Below are 19,744 nucleotides of genomic sequence, written 5' to 3'. Positions count from 1 at the left end.
GCCTGCTGAGGCCTCTAGTAGTATGTATGTCACCAAAGACGACATCATGCACCTCTCTTCTAAAGCAGACATTAAGGAAATTATGCAAGAAATGAGAACCCTATTTGGGGACCTGCGCAAAGATATTGGTGCACTTGACCAAAGAGTGATGTCTCTAGAAGAAAAGCAAGTGACCACAGACAGCAGACTCCAGAAAACCTCGGCTCACATCCTAGAACAAGACCACAAAATCAACAGCCTCGCCGACAAGTTAGAGGACCTGGAAAACAGGTGTAGGCGCAATAACTTGCGAATCAGAGGTGTGTCTGAAACAGTTTTTCCTCCTGCTATAGAGGGTTATCTACAAGCCTTATTTAAAGTCATAAAAGCGAACCCCTCTGCAGAAGATATACCCATTGAAAGAGCCCACAGGGCTATAAGACCTAAGCCTCCTTCAAAAGCCCCACCTAGGGATATCATAGTGAAGTTTTTAAGATACAAGGACAAAGAGGAACTTCTTCGTTGCGCAAGATTAAAACATCCTATCTTCCATGCTGGAGAAGAAATTTTACTGTTCACAGACCTCTCACAGACAACACTCCAAAAGCGAAGAGAACTAGCACCTATCACCACAGTGCTTAGGAGACATAAAGTTCAATACAGGTGGGGGTTTCCAGTTTCCCTAATAGTGACCTGCAACAACAAAACGTCTATTTTCAAACCTGGTGATGACTCTGAGTCCTTCAAAGAACTGCCTATACCTTCTTCCTTGACAGCGGACAAAGATCCCGCTCATCACTCATCGAAAATCCAGATGGTTGCACAGACCTCTTCTACAGGTGAAAACCCACTTTAAGGAGCCCCTCCACCCTCTACGATTGCCGTCATGGCCTGCTTTTGACTGTCTGGGAGGGTTTTTCCTGCCCTTAAGGGGATGAGCCTGCACCAATGGAACTGTTTACTCAGGGGAATTCTGGCCCCTCTACACTTTCAGGGATGCTGGTATCTTTCTTCAATACAGAGGGCCCCATGGGCTCTCCCTCAGCATAAGAAATATCCCTCTGGACAGCGTTTACAACAGTTGGTAAACTATACCTTTTGTGTGTGTCTCTTTTTTTTTTGTTGTTTTTTTTTTTGTTTTGTTTTCATTCAAAGTTCCCAATTGTTATTGTATTACTGTTTATGCCTGTTAAACTTGTTTATTGATCAATGATTTCTCAGGGTCACAACCTGGGTCAATATTATAATAGTGGAGGGCTGTATGGTGTCTTCAACATGCCTCACCAGCCTGAAGTAAAAGTTCTTGATTTACTTAAATGATATTAGAGTGTTGGGTATTGTTGCTTCCCAGTAGGGAGATGTTCTTTCCATACTGTTCTGCTTCCCGTACCACATTAAAGAATCCTGTATGTCACCCACAGAGCTAAAACTCTGCTTCTATATAATAGCCTGGGATTTTGGTCCCCTATATTGGAATAGCATTTATGATTAATATTGCACACATATCTTATCTCCAGGTTGACACACTCAAAGACATCATGCTAGTAATCCACTGTGGTATAATTCATCTCACAGAACCTCCCCCCCCCCCACATCTCTTCCTCCTTATATAGCCTCCTCTAATTTGCCTCACCTCCCCCCCTTTTTTCCTTCCCTACATAACTAAACATGTCCCTTTAGAATTAAGAATTAATAAGACTATACTCTCTATAGCCGGAGAGGGAGATACTTCCCTCGAGTACCTTTCTTCCTTCAACTAATCTTGGCACTACAGATAGGAACACTTATTTGGTGTACCTCTATTGTTCCTTTCTCGTACACCTTGAGTGTGCATCCACAACACCTCTAAAGTTGTAAAACTTTAGCTTCTTCTTTTTTCTTTTCTTCTCTCTCTTCTCTCTGTTCTTTACTTTTCTTCTTTCTCCTCTTTCTTTAATCTCCCTCCCCTCTTGGGGTGGTTTTTTTTTTTTTTTTTCTTCCTCCCCTCCCTCCCAATGACACAAGAAATGACGGGTAGATCTAGTAGATTTCACGAACATGCTCTACAGCTTACAACGATAAATGTAAAAGGACTTAACAGTCTGGGCAAGAGATCAATAGCATATAAGGAACTTTCCAAATTGGGGAGTCATATTCTCATGATCCAGGAGACACACTTCCAAAGGGGTAAAGAACCTAGATGGCACACTCCACATTTTTCTACAGCCTGTTTTGCTTCGGGCCCCAAAAAAAAAGGGGGGGTGGGCATCTTGATTCACAAATCCATCCCCTTTCAGACATCACACATTGATAGAGACCCTGAAGGCCGTTACGTTCTCCTATCGGGCCAACTCTTTGGGCAACAGCTTTCGCTGCTGAATATTTATGCGCCAAATCAGGCTCAAAACGCTTTCTTCAAGAAAGTGTCAAACTTGATCCTAGACCGAGTTAAGGGCACCCTTTTTCTTGCTGGGGACTTCAACCTGGCATTTGACCCTGAGCTTGACTCTTCTAAGGGAACCTCATCTGTCCCCAGGACTGTGCTAAAAGCAGTTAGGACCACACTCGCCAATCTTGCCCTCCACGACATCTGGAGAACACTGCACCCAGTAACCAAAGATTACACTTTTTATTCATCCCCACATAATTGCTATACTAGGATAGACCATATACTTACTGACGCTAACGGACTCTCCCTATCCAACCACTGCGAGATTGGCCATATAACTTGGTCGGATCACGCACCAGTGTCTTGCTCCATATTGTGGCCGGACCTCCCTATCACAACCAAGATTTGGAGGCTGGATGACTCCCTTTTGGATGATCCAGTCACATTAACAGAGATAGAAAGAGACATCACTGAATATTTTACAATTAACAACAAAACAACTGCTTCTCTGCAGTGTGAGTGGGAGGCGCACAAAACTGTATTACGTGGCATTTTTATTAAGCGAAAAGCTAGGATTCTCAGACAGGCCAGAGAGAGACACACCTACCTTCTAGATAGAATTCAAACACTTGAGAAAGCCCACAAGCAAAACCTGAACAATAACAGCCTTAGAACCGAACTTTTTAAAACTAGATCGGACCTTAAGGCCCACTTGACAATTATCCACCAGCGCAATGCTCTTTATTTAAGGCAACACTACTTTGAGGGCGGTGACAAACCGGGGAAATTGTTAGCTAGGTGCCTACGGAGGAAACAACTATCTTCCTACATTCACGCTCTCCAAACCCCAGACGGCCACTTAATTAAGAGTAATAAGCAAATTGCGTCCACCTTCAGAAATTATTATAGCTCGCTATATAACATCTTAAATCCCAATGCTAACTTGACAAAGGGCGAATCTCCCCCGGAAGCCAGAGAACACCTTGATGAATATTTCCAAGGGCTAGGTCTACCAACACTAACTAAAGAAGGGAAAGAACACCTTGAATCACCCATCACGTTAGAGGAAATACAACAGGCCATTAAAGATTCCCCAACAGGAAAAAGCCCAGGGCCAGATGGGTACACGATAGGGTACTATAAGAAACTCACAGAGGTATTGTCCCCTCACCTCCTGTCTCTATTTAACAACCTAAGAGATGACCCCTCCCTGTCTAGAAACCTCCTTGAGGCACACATAACTGTAATCCCCAAACAAGGAAAACCAGCTGTACGCCCTGAGAATTTCAGACCCATATTCCTAATCAACACGGATATGAAAATCCTTGCTAAAGTTCTAGCTAACAGACTAAATAAATATCTCCCTAACCTAATATCCTGTGACCAGGTCGGCTTTATACCAGGCCGAGAAGCCCGAGACAATGTTATCAAAACTATCCATCTAATAAACTTCGCTAAGGCCTCGGGGATGCCCTTGGTCCTCTTCTCGTCCGACGCGGAGAAGGCCTTCGACAGGGTTCGTTGGTCTTTTCTGCGGAGGGCTATGGCCGAAATGGGCATTCCAGAATCTTTTTTAAACATGTCCTTCGCTCTATACTCCAACCCTAATGCGAAGATCAGAGTGAATAATGCCCTCTCAGAGCCCTTTTCCATCAATAACGGTACTAGACAGGGGTGCCCTTTATCCCCTCTGCTTTTTGCCATCTCTTTTGAAATTTTAGCTCAAAAAATTAGAAATAATAATAACATCAAGGGACTAAAGATTGGAAATTCAGAACATAAACAAGCGTTGTACGCTGACGACATCCTCTTCTCTCTGACGGAAGCAGAAAGTTCCATCCCAGAAGTACTGTCTGAATTAGATGCCTATGGCAAGGTTTCAAATTTCAAACTGAATATTTCTAAATCAGAAATCTTGAACATCAATACCCCCCCAAACACTACAATATATTAGAGATACATACAATGTCCCCCTGGCTCACCACAAACTAAAATACCTAGGGATACAGCTGACATCTACGACTCTAGACCTATTCAAACATAATTATAGCTCTTTAAAAAATGACATTGCACGAGATTTGTCCTCTTGGAAGAACAAACCCCTCTCCTGGTTGGGTAGGATAGGCGTAGTAAAAATGAATGTTCTCCCCCGGGTTTTATATTTGATGCAAGCTCTACCTATCCCTCTTCCCGACAGTTATATTGCTCAACTACAAAAGATTATAGAACAGTTTATATGGGCGGGCACTAAACCAAGAGTTCCAAAGAAAACACAATACCTACCTAGAGACAATGGGGGACTGGGGATTCCAAACCTTCAGGCTTATAAACACGCAATTGTACTTAGACATATAGTGGAATGGGCACACAACACTGACAATAAAACTTGGATACAACTAGACAGGAATATCTTCAAATTAAATAATGCCGCAACGTTGGCATGGACAGCCCAACAGAAGAGACCTAGAAATATACCGCATTATCTCATCACGGCAAACATCCTTTCTGAGTGGGATAAACTTTTGGCCACCAACACACACATCTCCCCACTCTTGGAGAACGTAGACCTCCCCTATCACAAAATACAAAACAAGAGCCCTATCCCGTATGCTCTTAGAACGGGATCCATCCAGTTTATCTCAGAAGAGGGTAAATTGAAAACGCAAGCAACCCTTGCAGAGACCCACAGGGGAATTTTTTCCTCGTGGTTTCATTATAACCAAGTATTACACTATATTTCACACCACAAACACAGACATGACTTTGGACGTGAACTTACATACTTTGAGAAACTATGCATACAACTGGACTACCCCGGGCATTTGATCTCTAAACTATACAAAATCACTGTTAAAACTTCTGATATTTCTCTGCCTTCATACACGATCTCTTGGCAAAAAGAACTAAACCGAGACATAGATGCGGACATATGGATGAGGGCATTCAAATTAAACAAACGATCCTCGGTTTCGGCTAAAATACAGGAAATTCAGTTAAAACTACTGAGCCGCTGGTACCTGACTCCGACAAGACTACGCAAAATGTTTCCCAAAACGAGCAGTTCCTGCTGGAGGGGGTGTGGGGAGGAGGGCTCCCTCCTCCACATTTGGTGGTCATGCCCACGCTTGACGGACTTCTGGACAGCCATATTTAAAGTAATGACAGAAATTCTAGGCACACCAATTCCCTTTGCTCCAGAGACCCTATTATTTTGTTTCATACCCAGAATGGAGGGTCAGGGTAAGCAAACTTTACTGCTGTTAATGTTGACAGCAGCCAAAAAACTCATACCAAAGCATTGGAGGTCCCATATTGTCCCCACTGAACAAGAGTGGTTAAACCAAGTGAGCGATCTGCTGACGCTGGAAAGATACCATTATTTAAAAAACCATAAACTGGACCAATATGAGCTAATACTAGCATACTGGAATAGAACAATCTAGACTGGGTACTTTTGGTGTACCTCCCATTCACCTATGAAACTAACACTGATCCACTCCGTCCCCTCCCTCTATTCCACTCCCCCCCCCTTTTTTCCTTTTTTTTTTTTTTTTTTCTTTTCCTCTTCTCTCTTCCTTTTTAACTACTTGCTCTCCAGAACCTTCTGGAATAAATACTTATTAAGATGTTTATAGCAATTTGGTAAAACTTATTAAAAAGAAAAAATAAATTGTTAGAAAATATGACAGGATTCATGTTCGTTTACTAAGACGGGACATCAGGGGTCTTCTAATAGTTATTTATCGTTTATACTTTACTATTTACCTGTTGTTTGGCATATCAATAGCACAGACCGAATTCTAGCCCTGTAACCAGATAAAACAATCTTTACTGTTAACTTCTATTTTACACGATTCTGGACGCCTTGTTTGTTTGATTGGTAAGTCTGTGACTTTGTATCTGCTGTATACTGTAAACTGTGATGTACTGTCTTTATTATACATCTGAATAAAGCTCTTTTGAAAAAAAAAAAAAAAAAAACCTTTTTTTACTGTGAAATAATAGCAGTCAGTTTGCCTCACACGTGTGCGTTCCAGGTCCTGCCAGGGCACAGTGTCACACCAGTGCAAGTCATATCTGCTAAAACAGTAGTGTACATTTAAAAAAAAAAAAAAAACCCTTACACTACCTGAACGATACAACATCATACCTGATGTTTTAAAGCACGTTATTCCAAACAATTTAGGAATGTTAGGTGATTTATGCCCTTTATGGATTAAAACCAGACTCTGCATCAACTATGTAATTTTCCATAGGAGTTTTGCCATGGATCCTCCTCCGGCATACCACAGTCTAGGTGTTAGTCCCCTTGAAACAACTTTTCCATCACTTTTGTGCCCAAAAAGAGTCCCTGTGGGTTTTAAAATTCGCCTGCCTATTGAAGTCTATGGCGGTTCGCCCGGTTCGCCAGTTCGCAAACTTTTGCGGAAGTTCGCGTTCGCCGTTCGCGAACACAAAATTTTAGGTTTGCGACATCACTAGTCTCAATATGCATTCACCTATATCATGATATATATATGAGATGTATACTTTTTATAGATGTTATGCCCTGAAATGTTGAATATCGTGTCATGTATCGATTCCACATTGTTGTTATCCAAATATAGTACTGTGAGCATGAATTTGAAATGTAACTCTTAAAGGGACATGACACCCTAAAGGTATCTTTCATTAGTTATGTTGAACATACAATTTTAACCTGGTTTCAAATTCTCTTCTATTCTCAAATGTGTTTCATTCTCTTGGTATAATGTGTTGAAGGAGCACCAATACACTACTAGTTTTTTAGTGAACACATGGGTGAGCCAATAACAATCGGTAGAGCCACCAATCAGCAGATCAAAGCAATGTTCTTTACTGCTACTGAGCTTTTCTAGATAAACATTTCAGCAAAGGATAACAAGATAACGAATCAAAGAATATGAGTAAACGTGAATGTTGTTTAAAATGTTATGCTCTGTCAAAATTATGCAAGCAAATTTTCTGCTTTCATGCACCTTTTAAATAAAATATATTTCCCAAATAAGTAAAACACTAAGCTAGCATGAAAAATATACACTTTATTTAACGCATTCAATGTTGTCAACACATCGAGAGAAATATGGCATACAGGCTTATTATAAACTACCAATATTTGCTTAATTTAACAAGCACATGTAGATATACCAATGCGCTATAAGAATTAATATATGTTAGCATATGTTCTTGTTTAAGCTATGTTGTTTGCATCAACACAGTGATATGCCATCATGTATAATTGTAATGGTCATTGTTTTGTATTGGGTGAACAGGTTTGGACATAACATCACAAAAACCAATCAATCTAATCAACAAGGACAGCATGTGATGATGTTGTCTCAACACACTTGTAAAACACACTCTGCAAACAATCTGCCTCCATGGACCCGGTCCCATAGGAGCAGATTAAATACAGAGTGTGCTCCACAAGTGTAAGAAGACAACATCAGCACATACTTATCCTTTATAAATTAACTTTAAATTAAAAACAATAATATATAAAAAATAATTACTTCTTCCTCCTTCCCTTCTTCCCATGAGACTGAGTCTCTCGGCTGGCAAAAATCACCCTCCGACGTGTCCTCATTGGAGATGGTTGTGGAAGAAGGGGAGGAGGAGTACTGTGAGTGACTGGGGATTGACCAGGCAGAGTAGGAGATGGAGGAGGCACAGGAGCTGATGGTCCAGGAGTTGATGGTTCAGGAGTTGATGGTCCAGGCTCTTGTGGTCTTCCCATTTCCGTATATGATCTGCTTGCCAACTCCCAGAGGACCTACAATATATTATTTTAAACATTTAACATATTCGTTTGTCCTTCTATCAGGCGGTTCACTGCGTTGGTTATAAACTATGTGCGTGTCTGTTGGGCCATCCAGGATTTCTGCATTTCCTCCAGGAAGCCCCTCATTAACTCCACCTCTGGAATTTTGGGGGAGATGTTCTCCTCAGGGGGAGCTGCTGCACGGCGGGCTGCTGCAGGGATATCTTCTGCAGGGGGGGCTGGTGCAGGGGGGGCTGGTGCAGGGATATCTTCTGCAGAGGGGGTTGGTGCAGGGATATCTTCTGCAGGGTTCTCCTCCAGTTCTCCCCGAAGTGGCCTGTCATCTTCTGCACCACTTTCATGCATGGGTGAAGGAGGAGCATATTCCTGCTGTGTTTCCTCCTCACCGGTCTCCGACTCTGCATATTCGGAAATTATTGAAATAAGAGACATTAGCACAGTTCCAAATAAAGATGTAAATGTATTTTTGAAAGTGTATTAATAAGGTTGCCTTCATAATTCAATTGTAACCATAAGCAATCGATACGATTTACGTATTTGCAAACCCATCTTTCGGATATCTATATGGTCAATATGAATGCATTTTTTCATGCATCTTAAATCTGTTTAAATGCACTCCTAATCTGTAGACTAAATACTAATGTGATGGCTTTTCTTCAAATCCAACTTTCTCAAGGTAATTCTGAATGCGTTTCCGTAATAATGTTTAAAAAACGTAATTGCGTTAGTCATATCCCTAAGTTATTTTGCGTGTGAATTGGTTATGAGGTGGATGTAAAGAGATTATTAAATGAGCTTACCATCAGATGAGAAGGGCAGGTTCAAGGTATAGAGTCTTCCTTCGATCCCGACTAGGGCCACTTCGGAGATGTTGGTACGCAACATTTCCTCACAGCGGCTGTAGACAAATGTCTGCTCTGGGCTGCCACTGGTCCCTGCATTGTAGTCCCTCTCCCTCGACATTTTCTTCTTGAGCTCACTTTTGCAGTCCCAGTAGCGGCGCTGTATTGATTTTGTATCCCTCCTGAACTCCCCCACTGCATTGACAGCATCCCTGATCTCCTGCCAGAACTGTTTCTTGACTGAAGGGATGGCCTTCGGTGCCTGCAGCCTTCTAGCCCTCTCCATATAGGCCCCTATAAGGGCCTCCTTCTCCTCTGTGGTATACCTCTCCTCCTTCGGCCTGGGCTTCCCATGTGATGTGAGTCTCTGTTCTCCGGACTGTATTGCACCCTGTCTGACCCCCTGCCCTACACAACTGGACCCAGCCACTTGTTCATCTTCAACAATGTGGCTGGGCCCACCTACCTGGGCCCACCCACCCTGACCTCTCCCCCTTCTTCTCCCCTTTCCTCTCTAGTTCCTCTCCCCCTTCCTCTCCCCCTTCCTGTCCCAATCTCCTGCCTAACCTCCTCCCTAACCTGCTCACTAACCTGTTGCCTAATAAGCTCTAAGAGCTCCTCGCTGATCTTTTGCCTCGGCTAGTCCTCCTTCCCGCCATACCCTTTCAAAAGGTAAGAGTGCCCAAATGAAAGGGGATCAAAATAATGAAATAAAAGTAAAAAGTGCTCAAAGTGTGAATGGGATTTATAAAATAGGTTAAGGGTAGTAATAGACAGACAACCGTATACAAAAAAAAAAAAGGAGTAAATGAGGGTATGTAAACAGTAAGTTGCTGTAAATAAAACAAAGTATAACTATGGGCTGGGTATAGGATTAAAGGGAATGGGGTATGGAGTGTGTGTGTATGTAGTTTTACTGCTATGTATTGAATGTGTTTGCGTGTAAATGAAAGTAAATGTGTTTAACTCACTAACTAACTCTCTCTCACTAACTCTCCCTAACTAACTAACATGGTACTCGTGTTACCTCGATGTGTAACTAGGTTGTTTTCAGACTTGTAAAACCTACGTTATTAAGAGTGCGCAATGAAAATAACGCATGCGCTATTTGCGAAATTGGGAACAGCCATTAAGCAAAACTCATAATCTAGGTGAAAACATTTTAGCCTGCTTTCTACAGAAGATTTTCGCTTTTTCCACCACTTTTTTGTCAGTCTTTTTTGTTCCGTGTTTTGTATATGTCTAAGGTGATCACATAAGCCTGTGCACCCTTCACTTATTCCCAGTTTGTTTGATTGAGAGCTTTCATTGTTTGGTTGGTTTAGGAACCCAGGTTTTGGATGGGACCTTGACGTGGTACCACTACCTAGGCTTGTCCCATTTGGCCAGATGCGGTAACTAACCCTTCCATTTTTTTACTGTTCCAACTTCCTGCTGCATGCTATATAAAGGGTGCATAAGGCTATTTGCAGCATAATCTAAGGTAGGACGCTATGATGACTAAGGTGTAGACTGTCCCTTTAACTCCCCTCTTTATGTTTAGATTCTAAAAAGTTAACTTTTAAAATAACAGCTTGTTCATTCAATGTTGCTTAATCTTGCAGTTCCACTTTAGTCTACAAAACTGTTGCTGTCTTTTTATTTTTCTTTGCTATATTTGCAGGTTTAACTACATATTTTCTTTAAAAACTGTAGTTAATGTAATAAATTTGAAGATTGCACATACCTATGCAAATTTTAATATTTTAATAATTAGTTCTCTGAAAGCTAATATATTCAAATAGCTGTCTCTCTCCATACCTTTACAGATGAAACATATCATCTATGTATCTAAAATAGGTGTAAGGGATTGAAAATGTTTCATAATTCCATGCACAAATAATTAATCACACAGATAATGTATTAGCAGTTCATATTAAAACTTTCCTTTTAGACAACACATCTATAGTACATATACATTTATATTGTATTTCACATATGCCTTTAACACATATATGCCTTTAAGAATATGACTTGTTTGCCTTTAGTAAATAAGTTACTTGTTTTTACTCTGCTTCTCTTGTATATGCTGACGTAGATATTCTTATCTAGAAAGAGGGGGATGTGATATTCTAGTGAAATAGTGCTAGGCACTATCCCGAGGTTGATTATGAGAATATTTGCTTGTTAGGAGAAGCACTCTTATTTTATTTAAAATACTTGCAAAATAAAGTAATACGATTGAAATAACGCTGGAGGCTTTTTGCACGCGTTGGGTTGAGCTTGTATTACAAGTTCAAAGTAAAACATTTGCGCACAAGCAAAAACCCAACGCACACTAAAAAAACATCTCTTATAGACTTTAAAGGAGTGGACTAACGCAGTCGGGTTAGTGACCCTGAGTTCTGGAGATGTAAATAGAATGTTTGAATACCTTCAGTTGATGTGATATTAGAATCATAAATTAATCTTGGACTTCCTTGTTTGTAAAATAATATAAATCAAATCCTTATATGGAGATACATTTGTTAAAAATCCTCATCTACCCCTTATTCTATTGGTATATTGTAAAAAAGGGGACTAACTTGCAAAGTGCTGATGAGTGGCAATGTATCTCTCATAGGATATAATGGGGAGGCCTATGTCATCAAAACATCACTGACATCCGCACTTGTCAGTACTTTCAGATTGCAGGGGCATATTTGATGTATTCCTACACAGGACAGTGCACTTTCTGAAACCAAACATGGTTTCTGTGTCAGAACACTTCAAATAATGAATGTGTAACCTATCTGTAACTACACTTACACTACCTGCCTCAGACTGTAAAGTGGAGAGACAAACATGGCTGATACCCTACTTGTAACCTGTACTTCAGAAATTGGAATATATCTCACTGCTGGCAATGTATCCCAATCTAAGTAGAACAGCCGGCTAACTCCCACAGAATGCTTACACCTACATCATACTTTAGCTATAACCCCCTGAAACGCCATGCTAACTCCCTAATACCACCTACACCTATGTCATGTCTTTGCTACACTCCCCTGGAACACCCGTCTAACTCCTTTACAGAGCATACACCTTTGTCATGTCTTCCCTATACTCCCAGCTAACTCCCACAAAACGCCTACAACTACATAATGTCTGCAAGCTAACTAACTAATAAAGCATATTATTATTTATTTAGAATCATAAAATGAACACACATAATTAATTACGATTTAAATTATATACAATACTTAAAATAATATGCATTATACATGACAATGCATATAACTTTAACATGGCATATAAACGCAATGCTACACTAAAATATTAACCCCTTAAAGGGCCATAATACCCAAATGTTTAAACACTTGAAAGTGATGCAGCATAGCTGTAAAAAGCTGGCTAGAAAATATCACCTAAACATCTCTATGTAAAAAAGAAAGATATTTTACCTCAAAAGTTTCTCAGTAGCCACATCCCATTGTAAAGGACGTCTAAGCAGCAAATTAGTATGTCTGTCCTGGGACAGCAGAAGGAGCGAGCTTATGTGCACTCTTATCTTACTTCCCTATTCAGCTTAAGGATGTTTACAATGAAATCTCATGAGAGTTAAGTGAAATCTCATGAGATCACAGTAAAAGAGTTCATGACCTCAGCACTGTTGATGATGATTGGCTGCTGTTCATTTCTTCATTTTTTTTTTTACCTGCAGCTGAGCAGCAGTTGAGTATAACTTTTTACACAGAACTTATTCTGCTGAGCTGAGGAGATTATGAGGTAAAATATCTTACTTTTTTACATAGAGATACTCCTGTCAGCTTTTTACAGTTATACTGCATCAATTTCAAGTGATTTAGCATATGAGTATTATGTCCCTTTAAGCGACCCTCACCCCCAGTGCAACCTTCACTATTAACCCATAATCTGACCTAATTTAAAGACCTAACCACCCCCTAAATTATTAACCCCTACCAACCACAACACCCCCATCACAATAAGACCCCTAACCTATTAAACCCAAATCCCCCACAACCCCTCAACACAAACTACCCCTAAACTACCTAGCAGCTAACCCCCCAACCCATAACCTAACCCCCCAGTTGCACAAAATAAAAAATACTAAAATTACACAAAATTAAAAAAAAAATACATTATATAAAAAAAAAACACAGTTATGCCTATCCTAATACTAAAGTGCCTTTTAAAAAAAAAATTACACTAACACTAAAAGTTACTATAACAATAGCCCTTAGAAGTCGAGGTGCTAGAGACAAACCCTATGCCCTATCCAATTGGTTGTGCATCTGGTGACCTCACAGAGACACAGACCAATTAGATCATGCATTAACCCCTAAGGGCAGATATGCTCCAGAGAGTTCTGTTCTATTCAGAGCCTCAGGCGCCACAACCTCCTCTGGGAACCTAACCATGGGTCCCCCCCCCCCCCCACAACAGGCTTTTGAAGGTTCTCAGACAGAATGCGTGTGCAATGGATAATATGCTGACAGACAAATGTCAGTTGAATAACAGTCCGGTCTGTCCTAGAACCTTTAATAGCACGTTGTGAGGGGTGGGACCCATGGTTAGGTTCCCAGAGGCAGTTGCGGCGTCAAAGGCTCTGATTGGAACAGAACTCTCTGAAGTGGATCTGCCCTCAGTCATTTATGCATGATCTGATTTATGCGTGTCTCTGTGAGGTCACAACAAATCGGATAAAGCGTAGGGTTTGTCGCTAGCTCCTAGTCTTAGAAGGGATTTTTGCAGGGCATTTCAATTGTACACCTGGAAGGTACAGTGGGTATTGAAAAGAATCACCCCCCCTTGAAAATAATCAGCCTGAAATAGACACAGTTTTTGTTTATCCAGTTGTATTTACTCAGTGCAACTTATAACATCCAAGTGAAAGATATAACACCAACATGTCAGACAACAATAAAGACAATTGAAAAACAAAATAACTGAGTTGAAAAAGGATCACCACCTTGTGTCAGTATTTTGTTGAACCACCTTTTGCTTTATTTAAAGCCTTTAGTCTGTTGTGATATGCGTCTATAAATAATATTTGCCCACTCTTCTTTGCAGAACTGCTCCAGTTCTGTTACATTTGATGGTGACCATTTGTGGACTGCAGTCTTCAAGTTATGCCACAGATATTCAATGGGGTTTAAGTCTAGGCTCTAACTAGGCCATGCAAGGACATTCACCTTTTTCTCCTTCAACCACTGTGTGGTAATTTTTGCTGTGTGCTTTGGGTCATTATCATGTTGGAAGGTAAATTTTCTTCCCATTGATAACTTCTTTGCAGAGGGCATAAGATTTTCCTCAAGAATGTGACGATATTTTGCCCCATCCATTATTCCTTCTATCCTGAAAAGTGTTCCAGTGCCTGCTGCAGAGAAACACTCCCATAACAGGATATTACCACCTCCATGCTTTACTGTAGTTATGGTGTTATTTGGATGGTGAGCTGTATTGGATTTCCTCCAAACATATCACCTTTTTCCATGTGGCCTCAGAATCTCCTAGGTGTGTTATGGCAAAGCTCAGTCGTGACTGCATGTGGCCTGTATTGAGGAGTGGCTTTTTTCTTGCAACCCTCCCATACATGCCACATTGTGGAGAATTTTGTGATATTGTTGTAACATGCAAACAATGACCACCCTTTGTCATAAATTCCTGCAACTGCTTTAGAGTTGCTGTGAGCCTCTTGGTAGCCTCTCTGACCACTTTCCTCCTTGCTCTTTCATCCAGTTTGGAGCGACATCCTAATCCAGAGAGGGTCTGTGTTGTACCAAATACCTTCCACTTCTTAACAATATACATCACTGTGTTTCTAGGCATTGATAAAGCCTTTGATATTTTCTTGTATCCATCTCCTGACTTGTGCCTGTCCACAACTTTATCCCAGGGATCTTTTGACAGTGCCTTGCCACCCTGAGTTGATTGTTTGCTTAAGTTGCACTACCAGGAACTGAGATGCTCCAGAAAAGCTCTTTTCATGCTAAGCTAATCAATATGCCCACAGCTGATCACAGTTGAAGGTCAAATGGCTTTGTGTGTGCCGTTGAGACGGTGATTAGCTACACCTGATTGAGTTTACAAATAATTTTAGGAGGGGGTAATCCTTTTTCAAACTCAGTGATTCTGTTTTTGAATTGTCTTTATTTTTGCCTGACATGATGGTGTTGTATCTTTCCCTTGGATGTTATAAGTTGTCCTGAGTAATTACAACTGGATAAACAAAAACTGTGTATGTCTTTATTTCAGGCTGCAAAGCAACAAAATGTGATTATGGTCAAGGGTGTGATTCTTTTCAATACCCACTGTATAGGATACCTAGGCAGGTCTCTCCATAAGGGAAGTCCCAGATGAGCCCAGGGCCTGCTTAGGGTTCTCTTCTACCTTTTGTATGACTTTGCATTTAACTGGTGAAGGCATGACAGACATTAGTTGTGAAGCTGCAGAATTAATGTACTGGCTTAGAGTAGGAGGCAGATCCCTAGAATGGTCCTAGGCCTAACCCTGTTAGGGGAGGAAATCCCTAAGTACACTGTTGTAACACAACATTGCATGGCCTTGTCTAGCATCAGACTCATCAGATAGATTACAAAGCTGAGTAGGGGTTACACAAACACTTCCTTACATAGCAAACACAGATAAAAAGAGGTTAACTTGTCAGTAGACCACTCATCTAAAGAAGTAAAGAATAGTAAGTGCAGGTGAATATCTAAAATTAGATAGCAGCACAGAAATACAGTATAACAGGCACAAAAAAAGGTTAAAGGGACAGGAAACCTATTTTATCATGATTCATTTACAGTATGCAATTTTAAACAACTTGCTAATTTACTTCTAGTTTTAAATTGTTTTTGTTCTCTTGGTATCTTTATAGGGAAGAGTGTTTGAAGTGTTATTTTTTATTTAATCTATAAAAAGCAAATATAGCAGAGCAATGTTTTATGCATTGGAGTTCTTACCACACAAAGCAATAAGAAACACAGAGCTTAGTATATTTCTTCAAGATAATAGAATTACTATCGGCTAGATTACGAGTTTTGCGTTATGAGGGGTACGTTAGTTACGTGTACTTTATTTTCATTGTGCACTTTTCTTAACGTAGAGAGATTTCGCGAGTTACTGGTATTGTGAGATTTAGTGTTAGTGTGAGAGAGTGAGTTAGTTAGTGTTAGTGTGAGATAGTGAGTTAGTGTTAGTGTGAGAGTTAGTGTTAGTGTGAGATAGTGAGTTAGTGTTAGTGTCAGCTTTGAGATAGTGAGTTAGTGTTAGTGTGAGAGTTAGTTAGTGGTAGTGTGAGATTTAGTGGTAGTGTGAGATAGTGAGTTAGTGGTAGTGTGAGAGTTAGCTAGTGGTAGTGTGAGATAGTGAGTTAGTGAGAGAGCGTTAGTGAGCGAGAGTTTGTTTGGGTGAGTGTGCGAGTGGTTTTTCTGAATACTTATATTAACACATTTACACGCAAACACATTCAATACATACATACACGTATCAATAACACTGCATACACTCCATACCCCATCCACTCTCATACTACACTACATATCCCATTCCCTTTCATTCCATACCCCATTCCCTTTCATCCCATACCCAATTCCCTGTAAGCCCATATCCATCCCATAGTTAGATTTTGTTTACATATCCTCATTTTAGTCTTTTTCTACATTTTTGTCTGTTTAATACCCCTCACCCTCTTTTATTTATATCCCTTTCATACTTTGAGCACTTTTTTAATTTTTGTTCATTATTTTGACCCCCTTTCATTTGGGCACATTCACTTTATGTTTGAGTATGTCGGGAGGGGGGATAGGGGGCAGATTAGCCCGCAGCTATTAGAGCTGATTAGACAGCAGCTTAGAGAAGAGGTTGTAGAGGAGGTCAGGCAGCAGGTCAGGCAGGAGGTTAGTCAGGAGAGAGGGAGGGGGAGAGGGAGAGGAACAGGGCAGGAAGTGGGACAGGAAGGGGGACAGGAAGGGGGGGAGGAAGGGGAGGAGGAAGTGGTGGATGGAACCGGCCACTTTGTTCAAGATGAAGCTCACATCACAGGGGAAAGTCAAGCTGAGTATAGAGGCGAGATATACCATGGATGAGAAGGAGGCCCTCATAGAGGCTTATATGGAGAGGGCTAGAAGGCTGCAGGCTCAGAAGGCCACCCCTAAGGAGAAGAGGAAGCTATGGCTGGAGATCAGGGATGCCGTTAATGCAGTGGGGGTCCATAACAGGGATGTCAAGTCCATACAGCATTGCTACCGGGACTGCAGAATGGAACTCAAAAGAAAGCTCTTGAGGGAGAACCAATATCTAACAGGGACCGGTGGCGGTCCTTAAATGATCGTGGAATATTACCGATGGGAGGAAATGCTGCGCCCCGCATCTCCGAGGTGGCCATAGTCGGTATCGGAGGAGTCGATAACGGAGCCTGCCACTCTCATCTTCCAAAAGCTCATTTAATAATCTCTTTACATCAAAAATAAAGAATGTATTTAAGGATATAATTAACGCAATTACGCTTTTTTAGACATTATTACGTAAATGTATTCACAATTACCTTGCGAAAGTTGTATTTCACGAAAATCCATCACATTAGTATCTAGTCTACAGATTAGGTGTGCATTTAAACAGACTGAAAACAAACACAAAAACACATTCAGATTGACCATATAGATATCAGAAACACGGTTTGGAAATGCGGAAATCGTATTGATTGTTGTATTTGAAAGTGTATTAATGAGGCTGCCTTTGTAATTCTATTGTAAGCAAAATCATTTACATCTTTATTTGGAACTGTGCTAATATCTTGATTTCTTTCTTTTTACAATATACAGAATCTGAGCCCGGGGAGGAGGCAGCACAGCACCCACAGGCTCCTCCTTCACCCAGGTATGAGAGTGGTACAGATGACTCGCCACCTCGGGGAGACATGGAAGATATCCCTCTACCCTCATCCTCTGAAGAAGCCCCCGCTGCAGAAGAGATCCCTGCAGCAGCCCCTCCTGCACCAGCATCCCCTCCTGCACCAGCAGCCCACCATGCACCAGCAGCCCGCCGTGCACCAGCAGCTACTCAGGAGGAGATAGCAGAGCTGCAGATATTAAGAGATTTTCTTGAAGAGATGCGTGCCTCCCAGAGGGAACAGGTGGAAAGCAGAATCCAGCTGATGGAAGCAATTAATGATATTCGGCAAGACCAAAGAGAGCTTCGCCAAGACCAAAGAGAGATCTTGCATACTCTTAAAGATATATTGCAGGTCCTCCGGGAGGCGCATAACGCACCATCTGCTGCTGGACCATCTGCTTCTGGGCCATCTGATCCTGGGCCATCTGCTGCTGGACCATCTGCTCCTGGCCCTCCTCCATCTCATCCTCAATCTCCTCCTCAGCCAGGTGATCCCAGTACTCCTCCATCCCATCTTCCCCAAACATCTCCTATGAGAACTCGTCGGAGGGGGCAGTTGTCCCCCCAGTACCTCAGTCTCGTGGGAAGAGGGGACGGAAGAGGAAGTAATTTTATTTTTATATTTTTAGTTATTTAATGTCTAATGGATAGGTATGTGATGATGTGGTCTTCTTACACTTGTGGAGCACACTCTGTATATAATCTGCTTCTATGGGGCCGGTACATGGAGGCAGATTGTTTGCAGAGTGTGTTTTACAAGTGTGTGGAGACCACATTATCACATACCTATCCTTGTTGATTACATTGATTGGTTTCTGTGATGTGATGTCCAAACTATTTCCCTAATCTCAAACAAAATGACCATTACAATTATACATGATGGCATATCACTGTTTTGATGCCAACAACACAGCTTAAAGGGACAGTCATAACATTAATTATTGTTGGTTACAAAGAAAACACTTTATTACACATTATCAAGTTTAAAAAAAAAAAAAAAAACTTAGAGAAATAAACGTTTTACTTCTGTGATTAACCTTGTATCTATGCCTCTGAAAAATGACAACTTATTTCTGTTCTTTTGACAGACTAGCATTTCAGACAATCACTGATCAATCCAGGGTAACTATAATGCATGAGCTCAATGTTTCTAAATGAAACACAAAAAATAATGCCCTCTAGAGGTCAAAATGCATTCAGATTAGATGCACTCTTTAAGGTCTAAGAAATGAACAGATGAACCTTCTAGGTTTAGCTATCAACTAAGAACACCAAGAGAACTAAGATAAAATGGTGATAAAAGTTTGAGATTTATTTTTAAAAAAATGAATTTTTTGAGATTTAAAACATTACTGTTTTGCTTGACTTGACTGTCCCTTTAAACAAGAACATATGCTAACATATACTAATCCTTAGGGATTGTCGGTATATCTACACGTACTTGTTTAAACAAGAAAATATTTGAATAGGATACTAAGCCTGTATGCCATATTTCTCTCGACGTGTTAAATAAAGTCTATTTTCTTAAAGATACATTATAGTGTTTGAATTATTTAAGAAAGACATTTCATTTAGAAGGAATCTGGTTTCATGTCGTTTTAAGAGTTACATTAGAAATATATGCTCACAGTAATATATTTGGAGATTAACAATGTGGAAGTCATACATGACACAATACTGAGCATTTACATTAAAGGGACAGTATACACTCATTTTCATAGAACTTCATGTAATAGACACTACTATAAAGAACAAGATGCCCAGATACTGGTATAAAAATCAATGATAAAACGGTTTAAAGACTTACTTAGAAACTCTCAGTTTAGCTATGTTGAAAAGTTAGCGGGAAAGCCCATTGTAAGTGGGAAATAAGACACT

General features: G+C 40.6%; 1 protein-coding gene across 1 annotated transcript in view; it reads left to right on the top strand.

Annotated features, from left to right (window-relative positions):
- Window positions 1–19,399, top strand: part of LOC128649301 (fibrous sheath CABYR-binding protein-like) — an 89,426-nt gene extending 70,027 nt beyond the window's left edge. Inside the window, exon 5 of the mRNA XM_053702500.1 lies at window positions 17,797–19,399. Coding sequence (XP_053558475.1) covers window positions 17,797–18,503 — 707 coding nt within the window. The 3' untranslated portion in view covers window positions 18,504–19,399. The remainder of the gene's footprint in view (window positions 1–17,796) is intronic.
- Window positions 19,400–19,744: the final 345 nt, after the last annotated feature.

The sequence above is a fragment of the Bombina bombina genome, chromosome 2 (genome assembly GCF_027579735.1).
Source record: "Bombina bombina isolate aBomBom1 chromosome 2, aBomBom1.pri, whole genome shotgun sequence".
Classification (NCBI taxonomy): domain Eukaryota; kingdom Metazoa; phylum Chordata; class Amphibia; order Anura; family Bombinatoridae; genus Bombina; species Bombina bombina.
This window is presented reverse-complemented; position numbering and strand designations above follow the sequence as displayed.